The sequence below is a fragment of the Doryrhamphus excisus genome, chromosome 19 (genome assembly GCF_030265055.1).
Source record: "Doryrhamphus excisus isolate RoL2022-K1 chromosome 19, RoL_Dexc_1.0, whole genome shotgun sequence".
Lineage (NCBI taxonomy): Eukaryota > Metazoa > Chordata > Actinopteri > Syngnathiformes > Syngnathidae > Doryrhamphus > Doryrhamphus excisus.
In genome coordinates, this window is record NC_080484.1 from 6,298,339 (window position 1) to 6,325,607 (window position 27,269).

The window sequence follows — 27,269 nt, forward strand, 5'->3', positions numbered from 1 at the left end:
CGACATCACAATGCGCCTTTGTTGTTAGACGGTTGCAAAGCCAGTTGCATTATCAGCAACCAAATGAGAAGAAATACATGATATAGATATAAAAATGAGCCCTTATAGTATTTGACACGGGCGAAGCACCCCGAAAGTGGGATTAGAAGGAAGTCAAGTGGGAGAAGAAGCCGCGTTTTCTTAGAGGAAGTTTGACTTAGCGAGGAGTAAGTGCTAGTAGCCACCGACAAGCGAGCAGCTAGCAACAATAAAGCCGTCTCGTAATATCGTCACCGGCCAATTGTTACTCTTAATGAATGTGTTTCTTGCTTTGCTATGAATAGACAGAAGCCGAAAGCGGTTAAAATGGACGTTAGACGTCCAGCTGGGAGTTGCTTATAGAGCTAACGTTACGAGCTAGCTTGTCACCTGTATTGTTGATGTTTAGCAACAAATTGGCGCCACATAACATAATTTGTCTTTGGCCATTATGTTCTCGCGGTAATATAAATATGTTGTTAGCTAATGTTTTGTGACGGCAATTGCATGAACTCCGCCTGTATTGCTGGTGTAATTTATCAGTAGCACTCCAGAACTACTGAATATTGCGTTAATGATTTATATTTCCCCCCTCAGAGGACACATGTCGTCTGCAGCAGAGACTGTGGAAAATGCCTCCATCATTTCCGAGAGTGGGACCCATGAGGGGAACCGATTGTGGATAGGCAACATTGATCCTAAAATCACTGAGTAAGTAAATGACTTGCTTTCTGTAGATATTGTCTAACCACCATAATCTACTCCAGTATATACTGACTTTGGAGAGATTGCTCCATGATCAGCACAAAGAAAATGTCACAAGTAATAAACGCAAATCAACATTCCACCGTAAAGCTTACACGTGATGCTGCCAACTTTAAGGAGCGCCAACTTTAAGACACGAGGATGATGATTGGCAGCCTGCGTTATAAATCCCAAACTTTGCTTTCCAAACTTGCCAGGCTATGCCTCCAGGAGAGGCACTGCATTGTGTGCATGATTGATGAACTGTGTGTGTAGTGTGTGTGCGTGTGTGTGTGTTACAGGCTGAGACTGAGCAGACGTCGCTCGTGTGTGTGAAAAAGAGGCAGCGAGGCGTGGAGCCGCTCTGCAAAAGTGGGCAGCCATCATTCTTCACCCACCTGCCCTGTTTACTTTCTCAGTGTCAACCTGGAGCTCTGTGTGTGTTTTATGAATTATTTTTTGTTTATATTCGATTATATTCATGCAGCTTCTCTTGTTGCTTCTTGGAAGGTGTCTCAATGTGAAATAGCACCAATGTACATGGTCAGCAGCACCTTTATTGCACAATGTGCTGGAAAGAATGGAAATAATTGTTTTTCCTTTATAATAAGAGATTGCTTTTGTGTGGCCGTGGGGGGTTCTGCAGAATATACATGCTGCAGCTCTGGTGGGCGTCTAGACAGGCGTTTCCTTCCCTTTGCTTTGCTATGCTCTGCCCCACTTCTGTTTAAATAGCCCACCGGCTCACCGTGTGGAGGGAAAACATGAGAAATGCCCACGGCCCCCTGTTGCTGATTGAGAAGATTAATTATAGCTCCTGTTCCTGCATTCGCAATACGGTCTGTGCTCCACTGTGCTCGGCGAACTTCCATACCTGCAGTTAAAGTTATTTGGAAAATTGTTCAAAATGTCAAATTACAGCACATACATTTCCCCACTGTTACTTGTAGGAATGGTAAGTCTGTCTTGATTCCGAGAGCGCTGCTTTTTCCAGGGCACCCTACAGATGATCCATTGGATCTACATCTGTGGTCTGGCTGGGTCATTCTTGATTGGGATGTACCTCGTCTCATTGTCTCTTTACTTTCCAAAGTAAAGTATTCACTGAGGTGGACACTAGTACTGTTTTTGTCAAAGCTCCACCCCCCGCCATCATTTATCTGGAATTACACCCCCCCACGGCTTTTTCCTTTTCCTCCCACTACCTGGCTGCCCTCCCTGGGCTTCTCACCTCTCCGTATCCTCCCGCCGCCTCAACCTTTCACCTCGCCGCCAACATTCCCTGTCTGAACTTTACTCTCACTCTCCCTACGCTCTCCCACCCTTTCCTCGCCCCCCATCTCCTCCTCCTTTTCCTCCGGTGGTTTTTACGGCTCCCGTGAGATACTCGGTCCATTGTGGTGCTTCAGCGAGTATCCAAAAATGTTCTTGGAGTGTCTTGCATTGTAAACGCTCTCGCATTTACGCACATGCACTCTGTTTGGATTCTGTATTTTTAACATTGCCAAGGAGATTTTTTTTTCCTCCTTAGGTTGGTATTGTCCAAATGCATGCTAACATTATGCAGTGTTCCCTTGTCTACCCTTTATTATGTATGCTTCAAGGCTGTAAACCCCTTCACCGTACACTTTTACTTACTCAGACGGGCAATAACATGTTTTAACACTCAAAGTTCAGGCCTTTGTTTGTATTTGAATGATCAACCCGCAGGTTGGTGATGATTAAGTGACACGTGTTATTTCACTCCTGTGATCATGCCTTTTAGTCCTGGCGTCATTCTGCTGCACTGTAGCGTTTTTGTATCCTTGTTAAAACATATCGCTGCTTTTTCCTCTGCCTTTTGGCCTGAGGCATTGTGGGAAAGTGTGTGGTGAAGCTAACCGTTTAGTAGCAAGCCGGTGAGGTGTGGCAAGGTGTCACTAAACCAGTAACATAGTTCTTGGGCGTAACAATGTTAACAACGTCGCTGTAGTTTGGTTAATATGTCGGAAGAAGGTGTTCTAAGTGGAATAGGTGCGTCCCATTACGTGCATTCCTATCTTCCTTTTTATCTGATTGTTTATCTTTAGAACACAGAAGAGTGTGAAAGAAGTGTTCGTATTTTACATCAGAATTGTGAATGGGAAAAAGTTCTTTAGAAAAAGTGCATTTGTCCTTTTTATAGGGGAGTTTGAAAAAAAATGCATGCAGTAAAAAATTTCTTTTGACTGGACAGAACAAATATATTTAGTGAGAAACATTCTTTGGGATGTTTTTTATTTTTATGTAAAATACTTTTTTATAAATATATAAAAATCATTGTGTCTTTTTGACATGCATTACTTCCATTATTTTGTATTGTGATCTCAGACCGCAAAAAAAACAATGTGGCGTGCCGAATGTGGCCTTAAGCCTGACACAAGTTGGGCTTGCAGGGTGTTGTCTGGGAAAAGCAGAAGTCATTTGTCGTGCAAAGCACCCATCACGTGTAGTGTAGACCTCTGCTGCGGCCTCACATTGTCATACAGTCGCCCCCTGTGGTGCCAGGCACACAAACTGAACATCAGCTGAACAGTAAGTATGGTCACTGTTAGTAGAGGAGGAAAAAACTGGTCCAACCATCCAATTTTTATTCCTTTAATTCTATGTGAAGTAAACTAGCAGTATTAAATCATGCTAAAATGCAGTGGAGCATCCAGTAGAGAAGAGGGAAACTTGAAATAATCTGTTCCAGTGTCAAACCGTGGCCATCCGATCTCCTGTTTCCGTGTCAGTGTTTTGTGTTGAGTAAAAATAAAAGTAGCCATCGTTCGGATGTCGCTGAATTTCCCATAGCAGACTTTATGTTGCGCTTATTTCAGAAAAACAGCGTCTCTGCTGGTTGCCGTCAGGTAGTGCGCTCCATCCTCCCCCACCTGATTCAATCAGCTCCTGTCAAAATCCTTCGCTGTCAATCAGCTGAAGCTTATCATACCCATACCTCTTCCTGAAGTTGTCCAAGCAGCTAACGTCGGCCGTCAACTGATGTTAGCGGTTAACATAATATGGTGCTCAATTCCCTGCAAAGTGCTTGTGAGAATGCATTGAAGTGGGGGAAAAGGGGGGGGGGGGTCCTTATGCATTTAATTGAACATGAGTCATAACACAAGTGCAGCCAAGCAGAGCCTCGGTTTCGGCAGGTGACGCAGGTCTCATTGTATGGCCTCTTTTCCCAGAAGACACTTTTCTTTCCCATGCCGCTCGAGGCCAGTCGCTTATCCCCCCCCCCCCCCTCCCCCTCCCACACACACACACACACACACACAGTACATAGCTCTTCAGTGAGGACATATCTATGTTCAGTCGCTGGTTCGGATGTTGTTTGTGCAGAGCGCGGCGCTCAGGAGGGGAGCTGGAGGTTTCCTTTGTTTTATTCCCTCATTGTCCTGCTACTGTATCCTCGCTGCATTGTCTCAATAAAAGATTTACTGTCTCTGGCGTGCCACCGCCAACGCTAAAAAGGTGTCATGGTGGGGTGGGGGCGGGTGGGGGCATTGTCATTATCCCATGCGTTTGACAGATTGACATGCTACAGTAGCAGTGTACAGGATGACAAGAGTTAGTTTCAGCACTCAATAAAGATACTGTACACTGTACATACTCACTTGCTTTGTATATGGATGCCTTCTCTTTGCAGGTATCACTTGGTCAAGCTCCTGGAGAAGTTTGGAAACGTTAAGCAGTTTGACTTCCTGTTCCATAAGTCTGGGCCTCTGGAGGGGCAGCCCCGTGGGTACTGCTTTGTCAACTTTAACACCAGAGAGGTACCGACCAGATTAATCACAACTTTTATAAGTGTTTACATTTTCTGCTTTTTTTATATCATTTTTTGTGCATTTAAAAAAATCTATTTTGTAAATTATTTCATTTTTTGTAGTTTATTTTTTACTAATACTAACTTTTAAAAAGTGTTTGGAATTTTTCACATTAAGTTTTATTTTTTTTTATTATTTTTATTGATTGTAATTTATTTTTTATTCAATTATAAAAACATTTGACTTATTTTTTATTTAAACGTTCAATATATTAATTGTAATTTATTTATTATGTATTTACAAAAAACTTGTTTTTAAATTTAAAGGTTTACATTCTGCCCTATATTTCCCACCCCAATACTTTTGCATCAGTGTCTGCCTCACATCAATTTTATTAGTTGGCTTTATTTACCAGATTAATGCCAACGTTTAAAAAGTGTTTGTTTTTTACATTAATTTTTATATTTTAAATAGTTTCCATTTAATTCTATGAATTGTAATTCATTTATTATTTAGGTATAAAAATACTTAAGGTTCCTATATCACTTGTAATTATTTATATTTTTAACTTGTTTAAAAAAAAAAAAAATCTCCCTACATTTCCTGCCCCAATACTTTTGCATTAGTGTCCCCCACACATACATTTGGACCACAATGACAAGGTTTGGCCACCCAAACACATTTTATTATAATGTGTTTATAAAGACACATTATAATGGGACTTATAATGGGACTTTCTGTGTGTCAGCACACCTCATTCGCATCTGAGAGAATAAATTCCGGAAGATTAAAATGCCTGTTGTGGGCTCACACCAGCTCCGTGCGGCGCTGCTCCGTCTGCGTCAAGATGGGAAGAATCCGTTCAGGTTCTAACTTTTTTTTCCCGGGCGTCACAGACATCAGAAGAATTGTCATGCCCTTTGAACACACATACAGTCATCTGATGCTTATTTTTTTGAAAGAAGCAGTACATATGTGTTCAAGTCCAAGAGCACGACTAAGCCGTGGCAGCATTGGGGAAAGTATTACATTTCAAACGGTGCGTTCAGGGACCGCAGAAGTGTGAAATCATAATGCTCAACAAAAAAACCTTGTTTGATGCAACAAAGAGGGGTGAGGGTGGTTGGATATGGAGTTTTTATTCTGTGTAGACAAGGAATAATATATGTTTTGTTGGGATGAGTTTGGAATCTGGGTGGTTAGGAGGGTGGGACTAGATAAGTCTTGACTTCTTCCCATTCCCTTTCAAACGCGTGTAAGTTTATATATGGTAATGGTCTTATTTAATTTGAACATGCATCAGATTACAATTGAGTGCATGACATAATCAGTTCCCAGTTCCACATGTCCAAAAGGAGTAGGAAGAAGCAAAGCTTATTAAATTCTACCCCATCCATCTGGTACTTTTACAATCAGTAACAGTTACATTTGTTCACTTCCTGCTTTCCATAATACAGTTTAAGTTTTTTTGTAGTTTTTTTTAATAATGTACCTCGTACCGAAGTACAAGGTGATATGAGCATCCAATGACATAATGGGTACCATAGTAAGTGTCAATATAGTGATATATATGGCACATCATGACTGGTTCAAGACTCTTCATCCTTGTATTTAGCAAACATCAACTGCTTGTATTGTTTCTTGAATTGGCTCATCGTTGTGCATTGTTTGAGGTCCTTACTCAATCCATTCCATAGTTTGATTCCACATACTGAAATGCTATGGCTTTTTAACGTAGTCTTAGCATAGAAGTGTTTCAAATGTAGTTCTTCCCTGAGATCATATTTCTCCTCTCTTGTAGAGAAGTATTGGATGACATTTTTAGCTAATTGGTTGTTTTTAGCCTTATGTATTATTTTAGCTGTTTGAAGATGAACTATGTCAGCAAGTTTACGTATTTGTGATAAAATAAGGAAATAAGGAGTTAGTATGTTCTCTGAAGGCGACATTGGGAATTATGCTTACTGACCTTTTTTGCAGTACATTTAGCGAGTGAAGATTGCTTTTATAGTTATTACCCCATATTTCCACACAATATATACATAGGTATTTTTATTTTAATTGATTTTGGTTGGTTTGTTGTGCTTTGGATGTTTTTCATGTTCAAAATAAACTTAAAAAAAAAGACGTAAACAGTCGCCAGCGTCCATTAAAGTGACATGCAAATGTGCCATGTCTCTACACAAATTTGACCACCACACATATATTGGAGGCCGGTGGGGAATCATTGTGGATTTTTATGTAAAAAATAAATAAAATAAAAATAATAATCAAATGTAGCATATTTTTTAATATTCATATTTTATTGGTTTTTTCCCTACAGCCTTACTGCATCACGTAACAAATATCAAATAATTCTTAATGATGTATTTGTACATTTTCCTAATTTTTTAAATTATATTTAAAAAATAATAATAATGTATGTTTTTTCCCTATGTATGTATATATGTGTAGATATATGTATATATATATATATATATATACCAGCTGAATACTGATGCATCACTGGTCAAATATCAACAAATTATTGATGATGTATTTGAACGTTTTCATGTTAGTTTTCGTTACTTATGTGTCATATATCAATCTCCTTTGTGCAGATGCATATTCACGTGAGCAAACAAGAAATGTAATATTAAATAGCTCAGTGCCATATATGAATTTCTTGGACATATTTTCCATTTGCTGTTTGTATTTTAATCAGTATACGTGTACATCTTCAACAATTGGCTGTATTTCTTTTATTTGCTGCATTTCGACGGCACCACATGAGTGTGTCTGTCACTGGGGTGGACGTCTAGACTTTATGAGCTGGGCGGCTTGTATTTGTTTTAGAGTGAGCCGAGCTGGAGGGGGGGGGACGGGATGAAGATAAGCATCTCGTTTCACGGCCAGTGTCTATTGGCGGGCTGTGAAGTCCTCCCTGAAGAGTTATACCGAGGAAGTGTGTGTTTATCTTCAGCACTCGCTTACTCAAACATAGCCACGCAGCCGGATTAAGTACTTCATTAATACGCTGTCATCAGAGCCGCTGAACTATTACTATTACAGTACTTACTCCATTTTCGTCTTTCTTCCGCAGGAGGCCGAAAGAGCCATCCAGTGTTTGAACGGCAAGCTGGCGCTGTCCAAGAAGCTGGTGGTGCGATGGGCACACGCGCAGGTAAGGGTAAGTGTCATGCTTGCACCTGCATTTGCATCACACACACACACACACACACAGTGTGTATCAGTGGGGGGGAGTACTCTTACCGTAGGATGTCTGCTACGTGCAAAGAAGGTGTGCACCAAACGCTACGACCGCCTTGCATCGGAGGTACTTAGTTTACAAAGTAGAGCACTGGGATCTGTCTCTTAACAATAGGCTGTCGGCTGGCAAATAGTGGAGGGATATCCTGAATAGAGATGAATCACACCCTGCGCTCACACACATTTCCATCACTGCCGATTTGTTGGAACAATTGCCATCTTTTACCGAAGCGTTATAAATACCTTCTGCTTTGATCTTCCGTTCTTTCGTTTCATATTACAGTAAACCTCGGATATATCGGATTCAATTGTTCCCACTGGTTTTGTCCGATATAAGCGAAATCCGTTATATGCGTATACCGGAAAATGTCCGTTTTACGCATATATCGGATTTATATCCGGTATATGCGTAAATCGGATTTTATCCGTTATAAAAAGGCACTTCCTTGACTATGTTTCCAATGTACCTGGACTGGGCAATGAAAAGAGACGTAAGGTAATGAGAATTTAACTTTATTGGACTCTGAGCATAACAAATTGTTAATTAAGCTAGTCCCTGTTACGCCCGTCAGGCCTACGTTATTTCCAATAGTGAGGTTAAGATCTCATTCACTGCTGTGCTAGTATTATTGACGTCACTCACTTTTATATTTGTCCTAAATCTGGAGCCAGGAGAAAGACAATAGCCAGTGAGATCAACAAGATTAGCATAACGATGCAGCCATCCGATATATGCGAGGGAAATTTAATGGAAATGCATTGGAACGGGACTGGAGATTTTGTCTGAAATAGGCGAAATGCAATGAATTTTTATTGGAAATGCATTACAGAAAAATCGGTTCTTTTTTATCTGTCCGTTGTGAGCGAATTTCCGATATATCCGAGTCCGATATATTCGAGGTTTACTGTATCTACATACTGTATTGTAATAACTCTGGGAAAACTGTTGATTTTGTTAATACTTGGGTTGTTTATATTGTTTATTTTTCTATATTGTGTATTTTGTACTGACTCTGTACTCTTGCTGCTGTGCAATACAAATTTCCCTACTGAGGGACGAATAAAGGCATATCTTAATCTTAATCTTTACTTGCAGAAAGTCTTAATATTACCAATATTAAGTACCAATATACTTCATATTACCAAATAATAATAATAATAATATTACCCATTGGTGTCCAGGCTTTTTCCGCTGAGGCCCACATACAAGGATGCAGGGGCCTCTTGGACATTAATAATCATCAAGAAGAATAACCCATTATTCATTCACTCAGTCACACACTGGTGGTGGTAATCTACATGTGTAGTTACAAGTGACCTGGGTTAGTCCGATGGACCGGTGGCCGACTGCCACCAAACATTCATACACCAGTGTGGGACACAACACACACGCACACACACACACACACACTCAACTTGGACGTTAGATATGCTGAGCTGATGTACACCAAAACCTTGGACACCCCTGGTTTCACATCCTGTTCCATGTAGCACCAATGGCTGGGCTTTGTTCTGAATATCACATGACTGTTTTGTTTCTTTTGTCCCCGTTTTTTCTTTATTTCTCCGCAGGTGTGGAGAGAATTGAGTGTCGCAGGAAATGAGTGCAGACGGCAGCGTGTTCTTTGTCTTAGTCTTACATGCCTCTCTCTTCCTGCAGCTTGCTCTGTAGTCACGATGCTAAATGCTAAGCTATCTCCTTCATTCCTCCGCTGTAGATGTGTGTGTGTGAGATAACCCGATGCCTTCTTTTCCACTTCTCTGACCTTTTGCTCGTCTCTCTCCATCCTGTGTGTGTGCTTAATTGTGTTTCCATCGCCGTTTGTTCCCGTCGCCTGTTCTCCGGCCGTGGTTATCGTCGTCGTCGTGGTGGTGCAGAGGTTTGAGGGTTTCCGCAACGACAAGACGATGCCGTCCAGCCTGGAGCCGTCCAGCAGCGGGTCGGCGGCAGATGGAGCGCTAACCACAAACCACCTCAGGTTGTTTGGGCACACTCGCATTTACACGCATTTATTCTCGTATTTTACCGTATGCCACAGGAAACAATGCATTTATTGCCATCACCAAATTATATTCACACAATTAGAGCAGTCGGCAATAACTCATGAAACTCATCAATTTTCCAACCAACACCTATATTGCGCAAAAACAACCAGTGATGTAATGTCGCAAAGGAGACGATGAATTGTTAAAACCAATACATACATAGTAGTCCCTCATATGGGCCCAGTAATTACTTACTTAATTAATAATTACTCCTAAGACCAAAATAAAAGTCCTGCTCCAGGGTTCTTATTTACGAGTCGAGTACCTGTCTCACTGAACACTGACACAATTATTCCCAATAATCCCAACAAAGGCTGCTTCTGCCTTGTACTCTATTTGTACCGTATTATATTTCATTTACTTACATCATGTAGCCATTTTTATGCTGGAAAATGCTTCTTCCAGACCAAAAGTGAGTACAGTTTGCTTCAATACATTTTTTTAAACCAATAAAACAGGGATCATTGATGAATCAAAGCAAGATCGCGATAATCAAACCGCATTACCATATATGAGGGATATATGCTGTATTTGTATATATCGGTATCAGCCATGAGAAGCAGGAAGTTGGCGGTATCGGCTTGGAAAAGATATTGTGCATCCCTAGTACAACACAAAGCACGCATTTTGTTAGCATGAACGCTGCATTGGTTCAAGCCTCTTTCCACAGTGAAAAATATCTATACATCCATTTTATATATGGTCGCACGTATACTGGAGCCTATCCCAGCCAATCACAGGGCACATAGAGACAAACAACCATTCCCACCCACATTCATACCTATGGACAATTTGGAGTGGCCAATTAACCTAGCATGTTTTTGGAATGTGGGAGGAAACCGGAGTACCCGGAGAAAAGCCATGTATACACGGGGAGAACATACAAACTCAGATTCCCATCCCCTGACTGTGTAGCCAACATGCTAACATGCTAACTCGTCCACTGTGCGGCCCATGAAAAATATCAAAATCCTTTTATTTTTCAGTATGCTGCCCACAGTCTAAAGGTGTTGTTTACGGTGGTTGAAACTGTAATTCACCAATTTCCCCAGGAGGTGGTAGCTCTCTAATTGGGATTTCTCTCTCATTAGCTACCATAGAGGTATTTATACTTATTTTTTCTTTCCCAAGAACAAATAAATGATGATGCAACTCCACAATAGAAGAGATCATGCCGAAAAAAAAAAACGACCACAGGGTGGCAGAGGTGCATTTTATAAGAACTCGGCCTGCATCCCTCCCATAGAAATACACTCTGCAGCAACCAGGAAGTGAAAAGGCAGCTGGCCTTGTAGCTTACAGGTTACTCATTGGAGGGAAATTTGAATTTTATTTCTACTGCGTGTACACATGCACAATCGCATGCACACACGCAGTTCGGTTACGGATGTCAAAATTGTAAAAAAAAAAAAAAAAAAGACAGGACAGGCATGCAGCTATTTTGTCCAGTCTGGTTCTGGCCTCCAGACCCTCATCTTTATCATCGTTTTATTTTATTTGTATTGATTATGAGGGTGATTTTATTATTGTAATTATTAATTATTATTGTTATTATATTTATGTACATTTTGAGGGACCATTTGTACAAACCACATTTAACAGAATTCTATAATCAAATTACATATATGGATTTCTGCTGGGCACCTTCTGATTTCAATGTAAATAAATAACTAATGCAAGTAAGTAATCAAACGTGTGATAGGATGATACATTGATACGGTTTCACAGGTGACCCATAACGGCCATGTGGAACGCCCCCCTTTTTTACGGCATCCCAATTACAGAATGGTCCCAGCCGCCCCGCACACGTCAGATGAGCGTATTTGCATGCCGGCGAGTGCTGCCATTCTTTCATGTCTGCAGTCCCGGTAAATAAAGCAGAGTGAGAGCTCTCAGGGAGACAGTCTGCGAGCGCGGGATGCCATCTCAAGGGCTCTCCTGGAGACGGCGCCGCACACTTGGACTCTAGTGTGGCCTCCAAATGGCTCTCTTCACGCCTGGCAGGAGAGGAAATAAAAACACTCCCTTCCTAGGCGACGAGGCGTCATCTTGCCGCTCTTTACTCCTCTCACCTGCCGCGCGTCCTCCTCTCAGTCCGCGCTTCAGCTTGCATTTCTCCGTTTAACCCCCTCCTTCCACCGCCGCCCCCTCCATATACCCGCCACAGGTATTATCTTGTTGAGCCTCGTCACTAACTTCCTCCATTTTTCTCCCCCTCTCTCTGTCCGTCAAGTACAAGCGCCAAGATCCGTGCCATCGAGGCCAAGCTGCAGATGATGGAGGAGAATCCAGATGATGACCCGTCGGGCCCGTCTGCGTACGTCTACAACAAGCCGCCGGAGAGGAAGCGCTGGGAGCCCTACTCCAAATCACACAGCAGGCCCTTTCGGCGCTTTAGAAGATGACCCCGTCCTCCCACTTACCATGGAGAAGCCATCACTCCTACCACCTCTTGTATTTACCTCTTTTGCTACACCTCAGAGCACCCCCACAGCCCCCAGTCCCCCCCCAACACGACTCCCTGCAGGAGCTTTTCCCCACTGACTTTTCATGAAAGACTTTTTGTTGTGAATAAGCAGGGACAGAAAAAGCAGTGGGTTTGTTGTGTTCTAGTATCATTTAGGAGTGTGTGTGTGTGTGTGTGAGGGCCTCCATTCGGGAATCGTACCAAACACCACATTCATCAGGCGCAAAATGGCATAACTCTGTTGACTGTATTTATTTTATTTTTTTATTTTACATTTTCAGTATGACAAACCAGCAGACATTTAGAAGGAATGTGTGTGACGTCTTAGATCCGACCATTCTTTAAATTAAATTGGATTTCATTTTTATCAAAAACTCATTTTGTTTCTTTTTAATTATACATTTTAGTGATATATCTATGCACCTACAGTACAGAAGCTATAGTACTACGAAACTTCCAGAGCCATATCCACAATATGTCAAAATATTCTAAATATTATATTTCATAAGCCGGTTTTTCCTGCTATTTTAATTTTATATTCTTTCTTATTTTTGCTGCAAAAGGATATGTTTAATAATAGTTTTGCTATAATTACAGTAGCTATGAATTAGCACATCATATTGGGAAAAAACAGACAGCATTATCTCAATGATTCCAATCCAATCGAACACAAATCCTTTTATTGTTCCTTATATTGTCATTTTTATCCTGGTGCTTTTTTCCACCCCAACAAATTGTACAAAATGAGCGTATTCTGGATTGAATCAGTTTATTATTAAAATGTTGTTTTCTTCAGTGTAAACATATGAGGCCTGATGCGCGTCCTTTTTAAAATATTGCCACGAATATTGTTGTCTATTGGGAGGGAGAAATGCAAAGTGGTGATTTATTTTAGTATTTATAGCCGCTTTCTCGGTCCAGACCAACCAAAAGTACGTCACGGCCGGTCGTCATTCCGATATCACGTGATTGCTGGAAATGAAACGGAATCAGCCTTTGCTGAATTTGAACGATGCCGTCAAATTGTTGTTTGTTTGCTGTTTGTGTCTTGGCCGAATGATGCTGAGGCAAAAACGGGCTTAGTTGAGAAAATATTTGCAATTGTTTGTTGTGAAAAGCGTCTGAATATATCCGTTGGCAAATGTCAAATATTGATGATTTTTGGATGTATTCTTGTTTTGCTGCATGCAAAAGGCCACATTTGCCAACTTTCCTCTTTGCTCCCTTATAGTTGCAGCCTCCTCCCTTCCTTCCATCTCTGCCTCCCTCTCTCCCTCCCTCCCTCCCTGCACCTTGGAAAGCTTTGCATGGAATAAAGAGTTCCACTTCCTGCAAGTCACAACTCCATCCTAGCCGTGAGGGAAGAGGTATAGTGGGCGAAGTGAGGGGGGTGTGTGTGTGCGTACATGCATGTTCCTATTTCTATTACCGTCCTCTTTTCAAGTGGAGCTGCCTCATATACCGCATAAGGAGCGGATATAGGAGGGTTCCGAGGTTGGGAAGTCGCGGACCGTGGAAGCTCTACCCGCCGACCATCGACGACTACAGCCCGGCTTGAGTGCTGCTGTTGACTCGGGAGGAGAACCGCTGCAAGCAAGCTGAGGCTCCCGGGGAGTTAATGTACTGGAAAAATGAAGTTCTGTCCCCTCTATCAGAGGGCAACACAGTTCCCACTACGAAGCAGGTACCAACATGTTTATTTATTTATTTTATTTTTTTTATTTCTGCTGCATTGTGCAACCTTTTTGCTGATGTTTGTTGTCGTGCAGCCAGAAGCGAGCCGTGCTTTTAGCTCCCCGGCAGCCCGGAATGCGATTTTAATTGCAAGCATTTGAACCAAATCACATGTGCAGCTCTTTGCATGACCCGTCGCCTGCTTCTGATTGACACCTGAAATAGACACTCGGGCAGCCCTCTTATCCCATTGCAGCTATTTGTAATTACAGCTAGTTTAAACGCCAGGCATCATTCTCACCCCCCCAGCACCCCCCACCCCTGCCCTTCCTATCCACGCGCCTGGATTGCAAAGAAGAATGTTATTATTCATGCAGCCAATTTCAGATCATTTAAAGCTGCCTTTTGTTGCTATCGAGGCAAGGGGGGGCTTTTTTCAGGTTTATTGTGCGTGTAAGCGAGGCTATAAAAGCGGAGCATTCATTGGTTGATTTATCAGAAGTGATGGAGATGTTTGTTTGCTCGTAGGTGATCTCCACGGAGCGGCAGAGCGCAGCCGGCTGCAGCGTGGACTCCAAACAAATGGTCAGCATCTCCTCGTCCTTCTCCTTCCATTATTTTCTTCTGCTTCAATTTGTTGCGTGGATTTCGATCCAATCCAATCAAAATCAAACACTCGGACTTGTGCAGTCTCAGTCGGACGCAGAGTCCCAGCGGGCCAACGTCATGGAGCGGGAGGACGCGCGGTCGTCCCCGAGCACGCCCTCCACGCCCTCGGTGTGCTCACCCACCTCCACAGCCAGCTCGGTGCCTTCCACCGGCAAGAACGTGTGCGCCAGCTGCGGCCTGGAGATCCTGGATCGATACCTGCTCAAGGTAAGGCGTCCCGAATCGGACTTCGGTAAAGGCCTCCGACGCTTGCAGGCCTTAAAAAATACGAACATAGCGACGTTTAAAATGTATACTTTAACGTGATTTCACAGAGCATATACACACAAAGCCGTATTTGTTATTTATTGTTGTCTTCGGCCGTCGTGGTATTTCCGCGGGTTTTAAACACATCACAACACACATTATTAGTCACGTGCCCGTTTGAAACGTTTGATGATGGCACGTTTACAACCGTAAATATCACCTCCATCAGAAGGACATCGTTAGCACAAAACCTTACATGAGTGACTTAATACTCTTTGATTTGTAATGATTGAGATAAAAATAAATCATACTGACATTATCATATATATATATATATATATAATATTTTAGCAGTCACGTGCAGTGATTTGGTTTCCAAGATAAAACCATCTTGTTTTTTTTTCAAGACGCAAACGAGACGTGTTGATTTTTCATTTTCTGGGGAAAAAAATAAAAAAAGAGGCTTATTCACGGATGGCATGTTAATATTCGATAGATGGATGGATGATGGATGGAATTGTCATCTATTCTAATGAACCGTTTCATTATTTTTGAAGGTTGGCTTTGTGTTAGCAACGTATGTTTATTTTTTTTAGATCTTATTTGTTCCCACTAAGACTCGTTCTCTCACGTTTGAAAGGAAAACAACATCAGTTAGCTTAGCCTCTATTCTATTCTATAAATGTATTTTTGGCTATTTTATTATTGATATGAATGTTGTGATTAGCCATTTTTAGCAACTACATTAATGTTGTTTAAAAATATATTACAAAGGCCTCTTATTTGGAACCAATTTCACAAAATATGTCATTTTAAAAAATGTAAATAAGCTTGATTTGAATATTTAATAAATAATTGGCTGCTAGGGTGTATTTCCTTCCGGTGATATTGTCATATCTTGTCATATAAATAAGATGCATAAGAGATTGATTGTTGCGCGTGTGCGCATGTGCGCTCGTGTGTGTGCCACAGGTGAACAACCTGATCTGGCACGTGCGCTGCCTGGAGTGCTCGGTGTGCCGGACGTCGTTACGTCAGCACAGCAGCTGCTACATCAAAAACAAGGAGATCTTCTGCAAAATGGATTATTTCAGGTAGGGTAAGTTTACCACTTTGTTTTCACAAAAACACCACGGCCTCGCTCTCTCTCTCTCTCTCTCTCTCTCTCTCTCTCTCTCTCTCTCTCCCTCTCTCTCCTTCTCTCTACCCACGGGCGTTTCGGCAATAATGGCGGGTATGTCCTTATATCTCTTGTTCCATTATTTTTTAGATTTTATTTTCTTCCTCTTGCCTTTCGCTCATGAAATATGAGCGGAAAATAAGCCGTTCATTTCTAAGCACGTGTTCCCATATTCATGTGTTGACTTTTTAAATATGACCAAATATTCCCTGCAATTTGTCTAATTCATTCATGTAAAAAAAAACGATGATATGAAGTGATATTATTACAAACACTTCCTGTGTTCGATTGGAGACTGAAGTGATGGCAGTAGATTTGTAATAATAATAATTAATAATAATCATTTATTATATATAATAAATTATGTATACATATATTATATATATTATTATATTTTATTACTATATTTTCATGTAAGTCACAATCGGATAATAGAAATAGTCACGTGGAAAATTAAGCTGAGTTGCTGTGGAAATTATTGATTATGAATCATTGATAGTTGCATTGCTGCAGCAACCGTGGAATCTCATATCTCTGAATATATGCTGATTGTTTTATGATTTAATGTTTTTGGTTTATAGCATCCTACTTTCGTACTTTAAATCAAAAATCAAAAAGCACCAGCGAGAGACAGCTTAGACTCTTAGAGGCAAAAAAAACAAATTTGCATATATTCATAGACAAATTATGTTTTATTAGTCTCAACATTTTAGCTTATTTTGTTATTTTTTGGTCCCATGTTTCTGATAAATAAAATGTTATTGATTTCTACGCAAGTCAATGGCAGGTTTAGTATTTTACATAAGGGGGAAAAAGACAGGTTAGCAACCAAACCAGGTCACGTGGTCATTCAGTACATTAAAGGCAGCATTGCTTGGTTTTATTATTATGATTTTATTATGACTTATTAGTGTCAACATTCCAGCTTCTTCTTTTTACATTTTTGCTCATTTTGCTGGGATTGTTGTGGAAACAAAGACAGCTTAGCAACTAAACCAGGTCACGTGGTCATTCCAGACCTCCACAGAAAAAAAAAAAAAAAAAAGCTTGTTAAAGATGGTGGAATTAGTATTTCCTTTATATAGCTCTAATAATAAAAAATAATACCAACAATTTAAGAAAATGAAAGTGTTGTAAATGTAATACATAATGATGAAATAAATAAATAATAATAATAATAGTGTTTTTATCCTTGATGAAATATGCACACCCCACCCAAATAGTTGATGATGCAATCCCACTCAGGGACAAACACAGGGTGTTGGCACGTCTTCATCCTGGAGGAGGAGGAGGAGGAGGAGGAGGATGTGTACTAAACACAATAAGACACCACACATTATGTGTGTGTTATGTTGTGTGTGTGTGTGTGTGTGTGTGTAAGAACATGAATGTCATTCAGTGTGATGGAAACCTGACACAACCCCCCCCCCCCCCCTTTCTAATCACCAGCAATTAGCCATCCTCCACCCCCAGACCCCCAGAGCAGCAATTAAAGCTCCAGCATGTTTGCTCTGATCTGAATGTGATTCTTATCCACCCGGCGACACGTACTGTATATCACCTTCATACACACACACACACACACACACACACACACACACACACACACACACACACACACACACACACACTCCCGGCCAGTGTTTATTTATGCGCGTCCAGCAGCTGTCAATCAGGGGCCTTTTGACAACGCTCACGTCTGTTTGCTCCGCCAGCTTCCTGATAATATTCTACCATCACCCCCCTCCCCTTCCAGCCTGAACTGTGAGCCATTATTATTAAATATGTAAAGCACACCTTAAGAGTATGCGGGGTGGGGTGCCTTCCACAAGTGGTCAGGAGGGCAGGGTGCAAATAGCTGTCACATGTTGGCTGGATGCCAGCATCGGAGACCTTCACTTGCTATCCCTCTCATGGAGGTCGACGGAAGGCCACGGCCTGGCCTGGTCTGGCAACGGGGTGAACGCCCGCAGGAATAGTTTTTTATTGGCCCATAGCAAAAACAAAACAAAACAAACAGCAGCGATAAAATATTAAGAGAAAGGATAAATTTGGTGTTTTACCACCTCATTTTTCACTCCGAAAATTTAAATATTTAAGAAAGTGTATTTTTAACGTCATCATATAAAGAATAGAATAAACATTTCATCAGCGTAGAGTTGAAGTGGAAAAAAAGGTTTTTTTTCTGTTAAAAAAATTCAATATGATGAGAAGCAAACCAAACTAAATAAAATAAAGTTGTCGTTTTTGGAAAGTTAATACAAATATTATTATGAAATATGATCAGCAAAAATTAAAGCATTTTTGTCTCCTCATGTTGAAATATAAATATAATATATAAATATATATATATATGTAAATATAATATATCTAAAAATACAAAATAAATACAATTCCTCTCAGCTATATTATGAAATATGATCAGCAAAAATTAAAGCATTTTTGTCTCCTCATGTTGAAATATAAATAAAAATACAAAATAAATACAATTCATCTCAGCTATTTATTATTCATTTATTGTATTGATTTAATGAGTTCAAATTAACAAATGTATTGCTTATTCTGGTCAAATGCCATATATAGCTACTTTTAACATGCTAACACATGAATGAGTACAGTACAATTGATTACTACTGTGTATATACAGTACACCGATCAATAGTCCAAATAGTATAAATCAATTACTTATTTTAATTGAGTGGTATTTGCTTAGTAAACCTTTCTTAGGAGCGTGTTTTGTCCCTTCCAGCTGGTGTATCTACTTGACTTGACTCTGCTTGACTACCATGGGCCGCGGGGGTGTGGGGCCGTGGGGCCGTGGGGGCGTCCAGCTGAGTGTTTCTGTTGCATATTTGTGGTCAGCTTTGAGATGTGCAGAGATGTTTCCTCATCTGTGTCAGTCTGTCCTCTGGCTTTGGGCTGACGGATGCTTTAATGAGGAGTAATAGCAGGAAATGGCCGCCTGTGTTTGGCTAGGCTAGGCTAGCGTGTGTTGGGGTAGCTGGGGTAGGGGTTGCAGGACAGAGCCCTTGCTGTGTCGGGGGGATGACTTCCACACGCACAAACAGGAAGAAGGAAGTTGCATGATTGTTGCAATGAGCCCCCCCCCCCCCACACACACCGGGGTGCCGGCAGCGTATCCAAGCAGTATTCATCAAGCCACCTCTGCTGAGGTGATTGGGTTTCCATGGCAACGATGCTGAGGAATGAATCCAAATGACAATAAGACATTCGTCAGGTCACACAAAGCCGCAGACGGCAAATGTATTTCCTGCCCCCCCCCAGAAAGACAGTTTTCCAATGATATATGATTTTTCTTTTCATTGGATTATATTATGTGTGACCAGTACATTAAAAATATGGGTGGAGTATCTGTTAAAAAAAGTATACAAATATTCAACTGAAACAAATTGAAAATATTATTATAATAATATTATTATTATTAATAATAATAATAATAATTATTATTTATTTCCAAAGTTGGCATAATTAAAATAATTAAAATATTGGTGGAATATTGTTTAAAAAATTATAAAAATGTATACAAAATATTATTTTAATAATTATTATAATTTAAAATATACTATATTATTATCAAATTATACTAATAAATATAATACTTATTTGTTTAATTATTATTTTATTTTAAAATTATTATAATTTAAATTATAACAATGTTTAAAATATGTTTTCCAAATCATGAATAGAAAATAAAATAGAAAATATCAAACATTATTGAGAGAATATATTTAAAAATATTAAATTCAAATATTTACATTATTTTTTATGATGAATTAATTTTATAAAAACTGGTGGAATGGGAAGAGGGGCCACAGACCAGGAAGTCTGGACTTCGGTCCTGAGACCGCTGCCCCCAAGACCAAGGCCCCGATAAACAGAAGAAGACGGATTCTAAAACTGATTTCATCAGTAAAACGTTTGAGTCCCCAAAGTTGCCGTATTTCCCCCAGAAAGACATCCTGTGGTCACGCCCCCTCTCCGGGTCTACCGGTGGCCTGCGTAGAAGCGGCGGATCCTCGTACCGTGCCCAGATTGTGGCGCTATGCTTTCAGCTTGTTAGCTTCCGAGTGAACAACTTGGGGTTGTTTTGGTTGGCCGGCCAGTTTGTGGATGATGGCTCTCACTGTGGTTGGTTGGAGTCCCAAAGCTTTACAAATGGCTTTATAGAACCTTTCCCACACTGCTGGATCTGCATTACGTACGTGTGTTTCATTTAAAAAGTATCAAGTTGTGTCGTCACGGAGTAATATTTACATTTGTTTGATGATGAGAAACATTTCAGTGTGACAAACATGGAAAAACGTAGGAATCAGGAAGGAGGTAAACATCGTATGCAAGCGCGCGGAACACGCTGCTGAGGCTTCTGGGTACAACATGGGCTTTCATCCCAGCCAGAGTGGGCTGGAGTGGGGGGCTGGTGCTGCGCCAAAACCCACTCAAGTGTCAGCCCTCATACTCCTAAACCCCCACCCCCCCTGCCCACATCTCTCATCTCACTCTACTCGCTTCATGTCTGCTTTTTTTTTTATTTCTCGCTGCTTTTCTTGCTAGCCTGAGTGCTTGTGTGTGTGTGTGTGTGTGGGGGGGGGGGGGGGGGGGTGACTGTGTACTGGCAGAATAGCATCCGTTTTCAAAATGCGTGTTCCTTCCAAAGGTGCAGTCATCAGTGCAATGATCATCTCCTTCTCTTGTTGTCTCTTCCATTGTTGTCTTAAACAACAACAACATCATTCAGAAAGTGTGAACATCCAGCAGCAACACAGCGTTTTGGCATGACTACTATTTGCATGCCAAATACCAACCTCCAGAAGTGTTTGTTTACCACGAATCCATCCATTTCATCTTTGTCCTCTGTCCTTCTCAATCTCCTACCAGGGGGTCTGCAACCCCTGGTTCTTCTGCTGTGGCGCCAGCTGGTTTATGCTTCTGTGTCCTCCTCTGATGCCGCCATCAGCCTGTCAGGGTCTGTCGATGCTAAGCGTGTGTCGTACAATTCGCCGCTGCAGTGCTTAGGGGTGTGTCCACTCGGTGAGAAAGCACGACGCTGGTCAACTTCAGCCTTTGGTGGCTTTTTATTGGCCTGCAGCACGTTCTAAAAATTGACTTTAAACACTTAAATAAAAAAATTATAATAACAGGTTTTAATTAATTAATTTCTAAAAACATTTAAAATATTGGTGGCATATCTGTTGAAAAATGTACCAAACATTTTTATTAAAACTGATTGAAAAATCAATGTTATGTTAAAAATCCATGCAATCAAAATCAAGTTAAAAAATGTAAAATTATAAAAAAAAACTCATCAAAATTGAGAAAAGAATATTAGATACTTACACATGCACTAATTTTCAAAACATAAAAAATACTGGTGAAATATCTGTTAAAAAATGTACCAAACATTTTTTTTGAAACTGATTGAAAAATTAATGTTAAAAATTTTGGTTGAACATTGTTTTAAAAATTATAAAAATGGGGAAAGTTACAATTCATTAATTTAAAAACATAAAATAAATAGCCGAAATCTGGGTTTAAAAAAAGTACAATTATAAAAAAAATTATAAATTAATTAAAATTAATCCAAATTAAGAAAAGAATATTAGTGGAATTTCTACACTTTTTAATTAATTTTCAAAACATAAAAAATATGTGTGGAATATCTGTTAAAAATGTAATTGAATTTAATTACATGGAACATTTTAAAACAAATGAATTAATTAATATTATAATTAATATATAAATATTGGTGGAATATTGGTTTGAAAAAAAATATAAAAATGGAAAATGACATTAAATAAAATATCAAAGTTAAAAAGGCTGGTGCCCCCACTGACAATCCCCCCCCTCCCCGGACAAGCCAAATAAAGTGGATGGTTGGATAGATTAAAAATTATTATTTTTGATAACTCAAACCCCGTAAGTTGGTGTATTTTCCCCCAGAAAGCCATCTTGGGGTTAAAGAGGCAAGCAGTATGGATCATATTTAGATTTGGTAACATTCCGTGTAACCATGGCGACATCATTGACCAACAAAGTTGAAACTAGGCCACTTGATTAGAAACCCCTCCTTCAATCCACACGTGCATGTAACAGGCGGACCCCTTCAAAATGTCCACAGGAGTGATGATTATTATTATGATGATTATTATGGTTATCATGGAGGAACGTCCGTGTCCTGACAGCTCCAAGCGCTCTGCCTCCGTCAACGCCGCGTTTGTTCCCTCCGTCCTCACACATTTACTACCCTGCCCAATATTCCTCATGGACCCACATCTCTTCTTCTCACGCTTTTCCCCTTGTTTTGCTGGCTGACCTCAGTGTTGCTATCGGTTACAGAGTGATGTCATGCACGTCTGTGTGTGTGTGTGTGTGTGTCATGCATCATTCAGGAGATTTCAGGTGTCGCTTTGTTTGCATTCAAATCTCAGCCAGGCCTCCTCCAAGGCTCGGTAGGGCGGAAGCACACAGATGTCATCAGGAGGAAGTAAGAACGTTTTCCCGTGCCTCAGCGTGTCCTCCTCTGTCCCTCACAGTAGGTTTGGTACCAAGTGCGCCCGCTGCGGGCGTCAGATCTACGCCAGCGACTGGGTGCGGCGCGCCCGAGGCAACGCCTACCACCTTGCGTGCTTCGCCTGCTTCTCCTGCAAGCGGCAGCTCTCCACGGGGGAGGAGTTTGGCCTGGTGGAGGAGAAGGTGCTCTGCAGGATCCACTATGACACCATGCTGGAGAACCTCAAGCGGGCGGCAGAGAGCGGTGAGTGGAAACGATTGGACTGGTGGACTCTTTAGAGTAGTCTGTGTACAGCTTGCCTTTAGTTATTAGTAGTCAGCAAGTCAGCAGTGCACGAGTGCTGCTGGCACGGCAGCCATTAAAACAGAAACACGATGATGGATGTTAGACACGCCCCAGACGTACTTGACCTTTCCATGACCTTCACCTTCAACCTGCCATACGTCATGCTTGACAATATCACAGAACATGTTGGAATTCATCTTTCCCAAAAATGAAACGCAACTGCCCGGTGCCGGCGGCACTCATGCAGCCCTGGACCGGGACACGACCTCCATCGAGGGAACCAGTCTTCAGAATGTCAAAGTACAAGTTGGAATTCAGGTGGCCCCTCAATAAAACGGAGCTCCCCCTGGTGCCGGCAGCCCGGTGCCGGTGGCACTCATGCAGCCCCAGACCGGGACACGACCTCCATCGAGGGAACCAGTCTTCAGAATGTCAAAGTACAAGTTGGAATTCAGGTTGCCCCTCAATAAAACACAGCTCCCCCTCGTGCCAGCAGCCCAGTGCCGGCGACTGCCCGGTGCTGGCGGCACTCATGCAGCCCCAGACCGGGACACAACCTCCATCGAGGGAACCAGTCTTCAGAATGTCTAAGTACAAGTTGGAATTCAGGTTGCCCCTCAATAAAACGCAGCTCCCCCTGGTGCCGGCAGCACTCATGCAACCCAAGACCGTGACGTGACACCCACCATGGAAACCAGTCTTCAGAATGTCAAAGTACATGTTGGAATTCATTTTTATCTCCTATTAACCGGTGCTTCCTAAGTGCTGGCAGCACTCATGCAGGCGCGGACTGTTGAGCTACCATCTCCCACTGGAAACAGAATGTCAGAATGTCAAATTCAAGTTGAAATTCCTATTTATCCTCAATGAAATGCATCCCAGTGCCGGCAGCACTCGTGCAGCCTCGGACTGTGACCCTATTACTACTAAGGGAGCCAATCTTCAACATGTCAAAGTATATGTTGGAATTGAGGTTTCTTCTCAATGAACCACAGCTCCATTGAGGCTGGCAGCACTCATGCAGTCCTGGACCTGACTGAGATGCGACCATTAGAATGTCAAATTACAGGTTGGAATTCATGTTTCTCCTCAATGAACCACATCTCCTCCAGTCTCGGTGGCACTTTGACACCACCACCACCAAGGGAGCCAATCTTCCGAGTGTCAAAGTTGGATATATCTTTCCCAAAAATTAACACATCTGCCCCGTGCCCACAGCACTCGTGCACCTAAGGTCCGTGACGCTACCGCCACCATGGGAGCTAGTCTTCCAAATGTCTCAGTACATGTTGGAATTCCTGTTCTTCATCCCAATTCCAGCAGCACTTGTGCAGTCCAGAACGGTGACACTACCACAACAGGAGCCGATCTTCAGAATGTCCAAGCACATGTTGGAATTCATCTTTCCCAAAAATGAAGCGCAGCTCGCCCTCAGTGCCGGCGGCACTCATGCTGCCCCAGACAATGACCATCACCACCATGCTTGCCTGGGTTATCTTACTATTTACCCGGCAATGCCAGTGTGCTGGCAATGTACAAGCTGTACACAGACACTACATACTAGACGTATGATACGCTACGTCATGACGTATGATACACTACGTCATGATGTATGATACGCTACGTCATGACGTATGATACACTATGTCATGACGTATGATACACTATGTCATGACGTATGATACACTATGTCATGACGTATGATACGCTATGTCAATATGTATGATACACTATGTCATGACGTATGATACACGAAGTTATGACGTATGATACACGAAGTTATGAGATATGATACACAAAGTCATGACGTATGATACACTATGTCAATACGCATGATACGCTATGTCAATATGTATGATACGGTATGTTATGACGCATGATACACTATGTCATGACGTATCATACACTATGTCATGATGTATTATACACTATGTCATGATGTATGATGCGCTATGTCATGACGTATGATCCAGTATCTCATCACGTATGATAGACTATGTCATGACGTATGAAACACTATGTCATGACGTATGAAACACTATGTCATGACGTATGAAACACTATGTCATGACATATGATCCAGTATCTCATGACGTATGATACACTATGTCATGACGTATTATACACTATGTCATGACGTATTATACACTATGTCATGATGTATGATACACTATGTCATGATGTAATATACACTGTCATGACATATGATACACTATGTCATGATGTATGATACGCTATGTCATGATGTATGATACGCTATGTCATGATGTATTATACGCTATGTCATGACATATGATCCAGTATCTCATGACGTATGATTCACTATGTCATGGCGTATGATACGCTATGTCATGGCGTATGATACGGTACGTCATGCCGTATGATACGCTACGTCATGGCGTATGATATGCTACGTCATGATGTGTGATACGCTATGTCATGATGTGTGATACGCTATGTCATGATGTGTGATACGCTACGTCATGATGTGTGATACGCTACGTCATAACGTATGATACACTATGTCAATACGTATGATACGCTATATCATGACGTATGATACACTATGTCAATACGTATGATACGCTATATCATGACGTATGATACACTGTCATGATGTATGATCCAGTATAAATGAGCACCTCATAGCTAGTATGAATATGAATACATCCAGTATATGAATAGTGGTGTTGATGCTAAGTCAGGCAAGTGATGAAAGTTTCCGCGTCTTTCATTGCCGATGTTGTGGTACTTTTGCAGGTAACGGTATCACGTTAGAGGGGGCCGTCCCCACGGAACAAGACAATCAGCCCAAACCGGCCAAGAGGGCTCGAACGTCCTTCACCGCAGAGCAGCTGCAGGTGACACCACCCACTTCATGCAACCAGAAAAGCCAAAGAAGAAGTTCTTTGGGTCTCCCTTTGACGTGCTGTTCATGTCCTCCTGCAGATCATGCAGGCTCAGTTCGCCCAAGACAACAACCCCGACGCTCAAACGCTACAAAAACTGGCTGACATGACGGGTCTCAGCAGGCGAGTCATCCAGGTGAGCACACCTCTGTCCTTTTTAACAAATACTACATTCTACTATACATTTTACTACAGTACTGAGTGTACCTCGTGTCTTACAGGTGTGGTTCCAGAACTGCAGAGCGCGACACAAAAAGCACACGCCCCAGCACGGCGGGGCCCCCCAGGGTCACCCCCAGGCCAGGATGACCCCTTCTCTGCCTGATGAGCTCCACTACTCCCCTTTTGGCAGCCCCGATCGCGCCCGCATGGTTGCCCTGCACGGATACATCGACAGTACGCAGTACTTTGGATTTCATGACACTACAATTACACAGAGATCGTACAATTACGAAATACCATCAAATTGACGAGGATACGCATCCTTTCTCCGTCCAGGTCACCCCTTTTCCGTCCTGACGTCTCAGAGCCTCCCCCACCAGGCCATGTCGCTGCCCCAGCTGCCTCTCAGCCGCTAGCGCCGCACGCCCACGGCCCCCCCACCCTTCTACTCCCTTCACTGAGCCCAGGTCAAGAAGGACCGTAGCCCCGCCCCCCCAGACAAGGACGTCATACAACGCAACGATATTCCACCTGAGCAGGAAATGGCTACGGGACCCATCAGGAGCCGTCTAATTGCTGGAACTCGTCACTCGTGTGTGTGTGTGTGTGTGTGTGTTGTTGGGCCGACAATGAAGGAAAAGCACAAAGTCTGACATGAACTCAACTAAAAAAATGATCAGATTGTGTTTTTTTCATGTGTGAGCAGAAAAAAAAACAGTATTGGTACAAAACTGACAACATGGAACGGAACATGTGAGGTTTTCTTTGTGTGTGTGTGTGTGTGTACTTCATGGCCATCGTGTAAAGACGCGACTCCAACACGACCTCAATGTCCTTGTAATAATTTATTGACATGGTAAATCCCTGTAAAGCACTTTTTGTCTTCTTTTCCGAGATGCTTTTGTTATGAAAAAAACAATCAAATAAAAGAAAGTGGCAATGAAAGGAAAACACTAAAAGTTGATTTGTGCCTCATCAATGTTTTGTGTAAGAAATGCAATAAAAAAAATAAGAATGTGAGGATTTTTTATGGTCCTTTTCTGGATTTCTTTAAAGAGGGGGCATTTTAAAAAATCAACAATAAAGTTGGAAATTTTCGAGAAAAATAGTCGGAAATATGAGAAAAAAAACATTGCCTAAGGCCCAAACGTACAAAAAAACACATTTACCAGAATAAAGTCAGAAATTTTGTAAAATTTTGTAAAATCATTTGTTTTCACCACTTATTTTATAGTACACATACTACACATACTTTGTTTTCATGTAATTTACAAGTTTATTCTCCAAATCCAAATGTACGACTTTATTATGGTAATAT

The 27,269-nt window shown here is 41.5% G+C and overlaps 2 protein-coding genes across 7 annotated transcripts; both read left to right on the forward strand.

Annotated features, from left to right (window-relative positions):
• The first annotated feature begins 7 nt into the window (after positions 1-7).
• rbm18 (RNA binding motif protein 18) lies at positions 8-13,044 on the forward strand. 4 transcript variants are annotated; one of them, XM_058057508.1, is made up of 6 exons: positions 8-206; positions 616-729; positions 4,418-4,544; positions 7,618-7,704; positions 9,663-9,763; positions 12,064-13,044. In XM_058057508.1, exons 2-6 carry the CDS (start codon positions 623-625, stop codon positions 12,233-12,235), a joined length of 594 nt encoding a protein of 197 aa, XP_057913491.1. In that variant the 5' UTR covers positions 8-206; positions 616-622; the 3' UTR covers positions 12,236-13,044. The 4 variants fall into 4 exon arrangements, with proteins under 4 accessions (XP_057913491.1, XP_057913492.1, XP_057913493.1 ...); XM_058057509.1 differs by having other exon boundaries at positions 7,618-7,698; positions 12,064-13,041; XM_058057510.1 differs by lacking the exons at positions 9,663-9,763; positions 12,064-13,044 and adding an exon at positions 9,357-9,655.
• Positions 13,045-13,224: 180 nt separating this feature from the next.
• Positions 13,225-26,930, forward strand: lhx6a (LIM homeobox 6a). 3 transcript variants are annotated; one of them, XM_058057506.1, is made up of 10 exons: positions 13,225-13,664; positions 13,742-13,981; positions 14,500-14,556; positions 14,662-14,847; positions 15,859-15,980; positions 22,618-22,838; positions 25,641-25,741; positions 25,830-25,925; positions 26,011-26,185; positions 26,288-26,930. In XM_058057506.1, the coding sequence occupies exons 2-10, from the start codon at positions 13,916-13,918 to the stop codon at positions 26,365-26,367; spliced, it is 1,104 nt and encodes a 367-aa protein (XP_057913489.1). In that variant the 5' UTR covers positions 13,225-13,664; positions 13,742-13,915; the 3' UTR covers positions 26,368-26,930. The 3 variants fall into 3 exon arrangements, with proteins under 3 accessions (XP_057913489.1, XP_057913488.1, XP_057913490.1); XM_058057505.1 differs by having other exon boundaries at positions 13,225-13,981; XM_058057507.1 differs by having other exon boundaries at positions 13,225-13,981; positions 22,621-22,838.
• Positions 26,931-27,269: the final 339 nt, after the last annotated feature.

What these genes read in the sequence shown, in the direction of transcription:
- rbm18 (XM_058057508.1), top strand. Translation starts at nt 623, where the DNA reads ATGTCGTCTGCAGCAGAGACTGTGGAAAATGCCTCCATCATTTCCGAG. An exon ending in ATTGATCCTAAAATCACTGA is followed by an intron (nt 730 to 4,417) that starts GTAAGTAAATGA and finishes TTCTCTTTGCAG; the next exon opens with GTATCACTTGGTCAAGCTCC. An exon ending in GGGCACACGCGCAGGTAAGG is followed by an intron (nt 7,705 to 9,662) that starts GTAAGTGTCATG and finishes GTGGTGGTGCAG; the next exon opens with AGGTTTGAGGGTTTCCGCAA.
- lhx6a (XM_058057505.1), top strand. Translation starts at nt 13,916, where the DNA reads ATGTACTGGAAAAATGAAGTTCTGTCCCCTCTATCAGAGGGCAACACA. An exon ending in TCACCGCAGAGCAGCTGCAG is followed by an intron (nt 25,742 to 25,829) that starts GTGACACCACCC and finishes GTCCTCCTGCAG; the next exon opens with ATCATGCAGGCTCAGTTCGC. An exon ending in CCTGCACGGATACATCGACA is followed by an intron (nt 26,186 to 26,287) that starts GTACGCAGTACT and finishes TTCTCCGTCCAG; the next exon opens with GTCACCCCTTTTCCGTCCTG.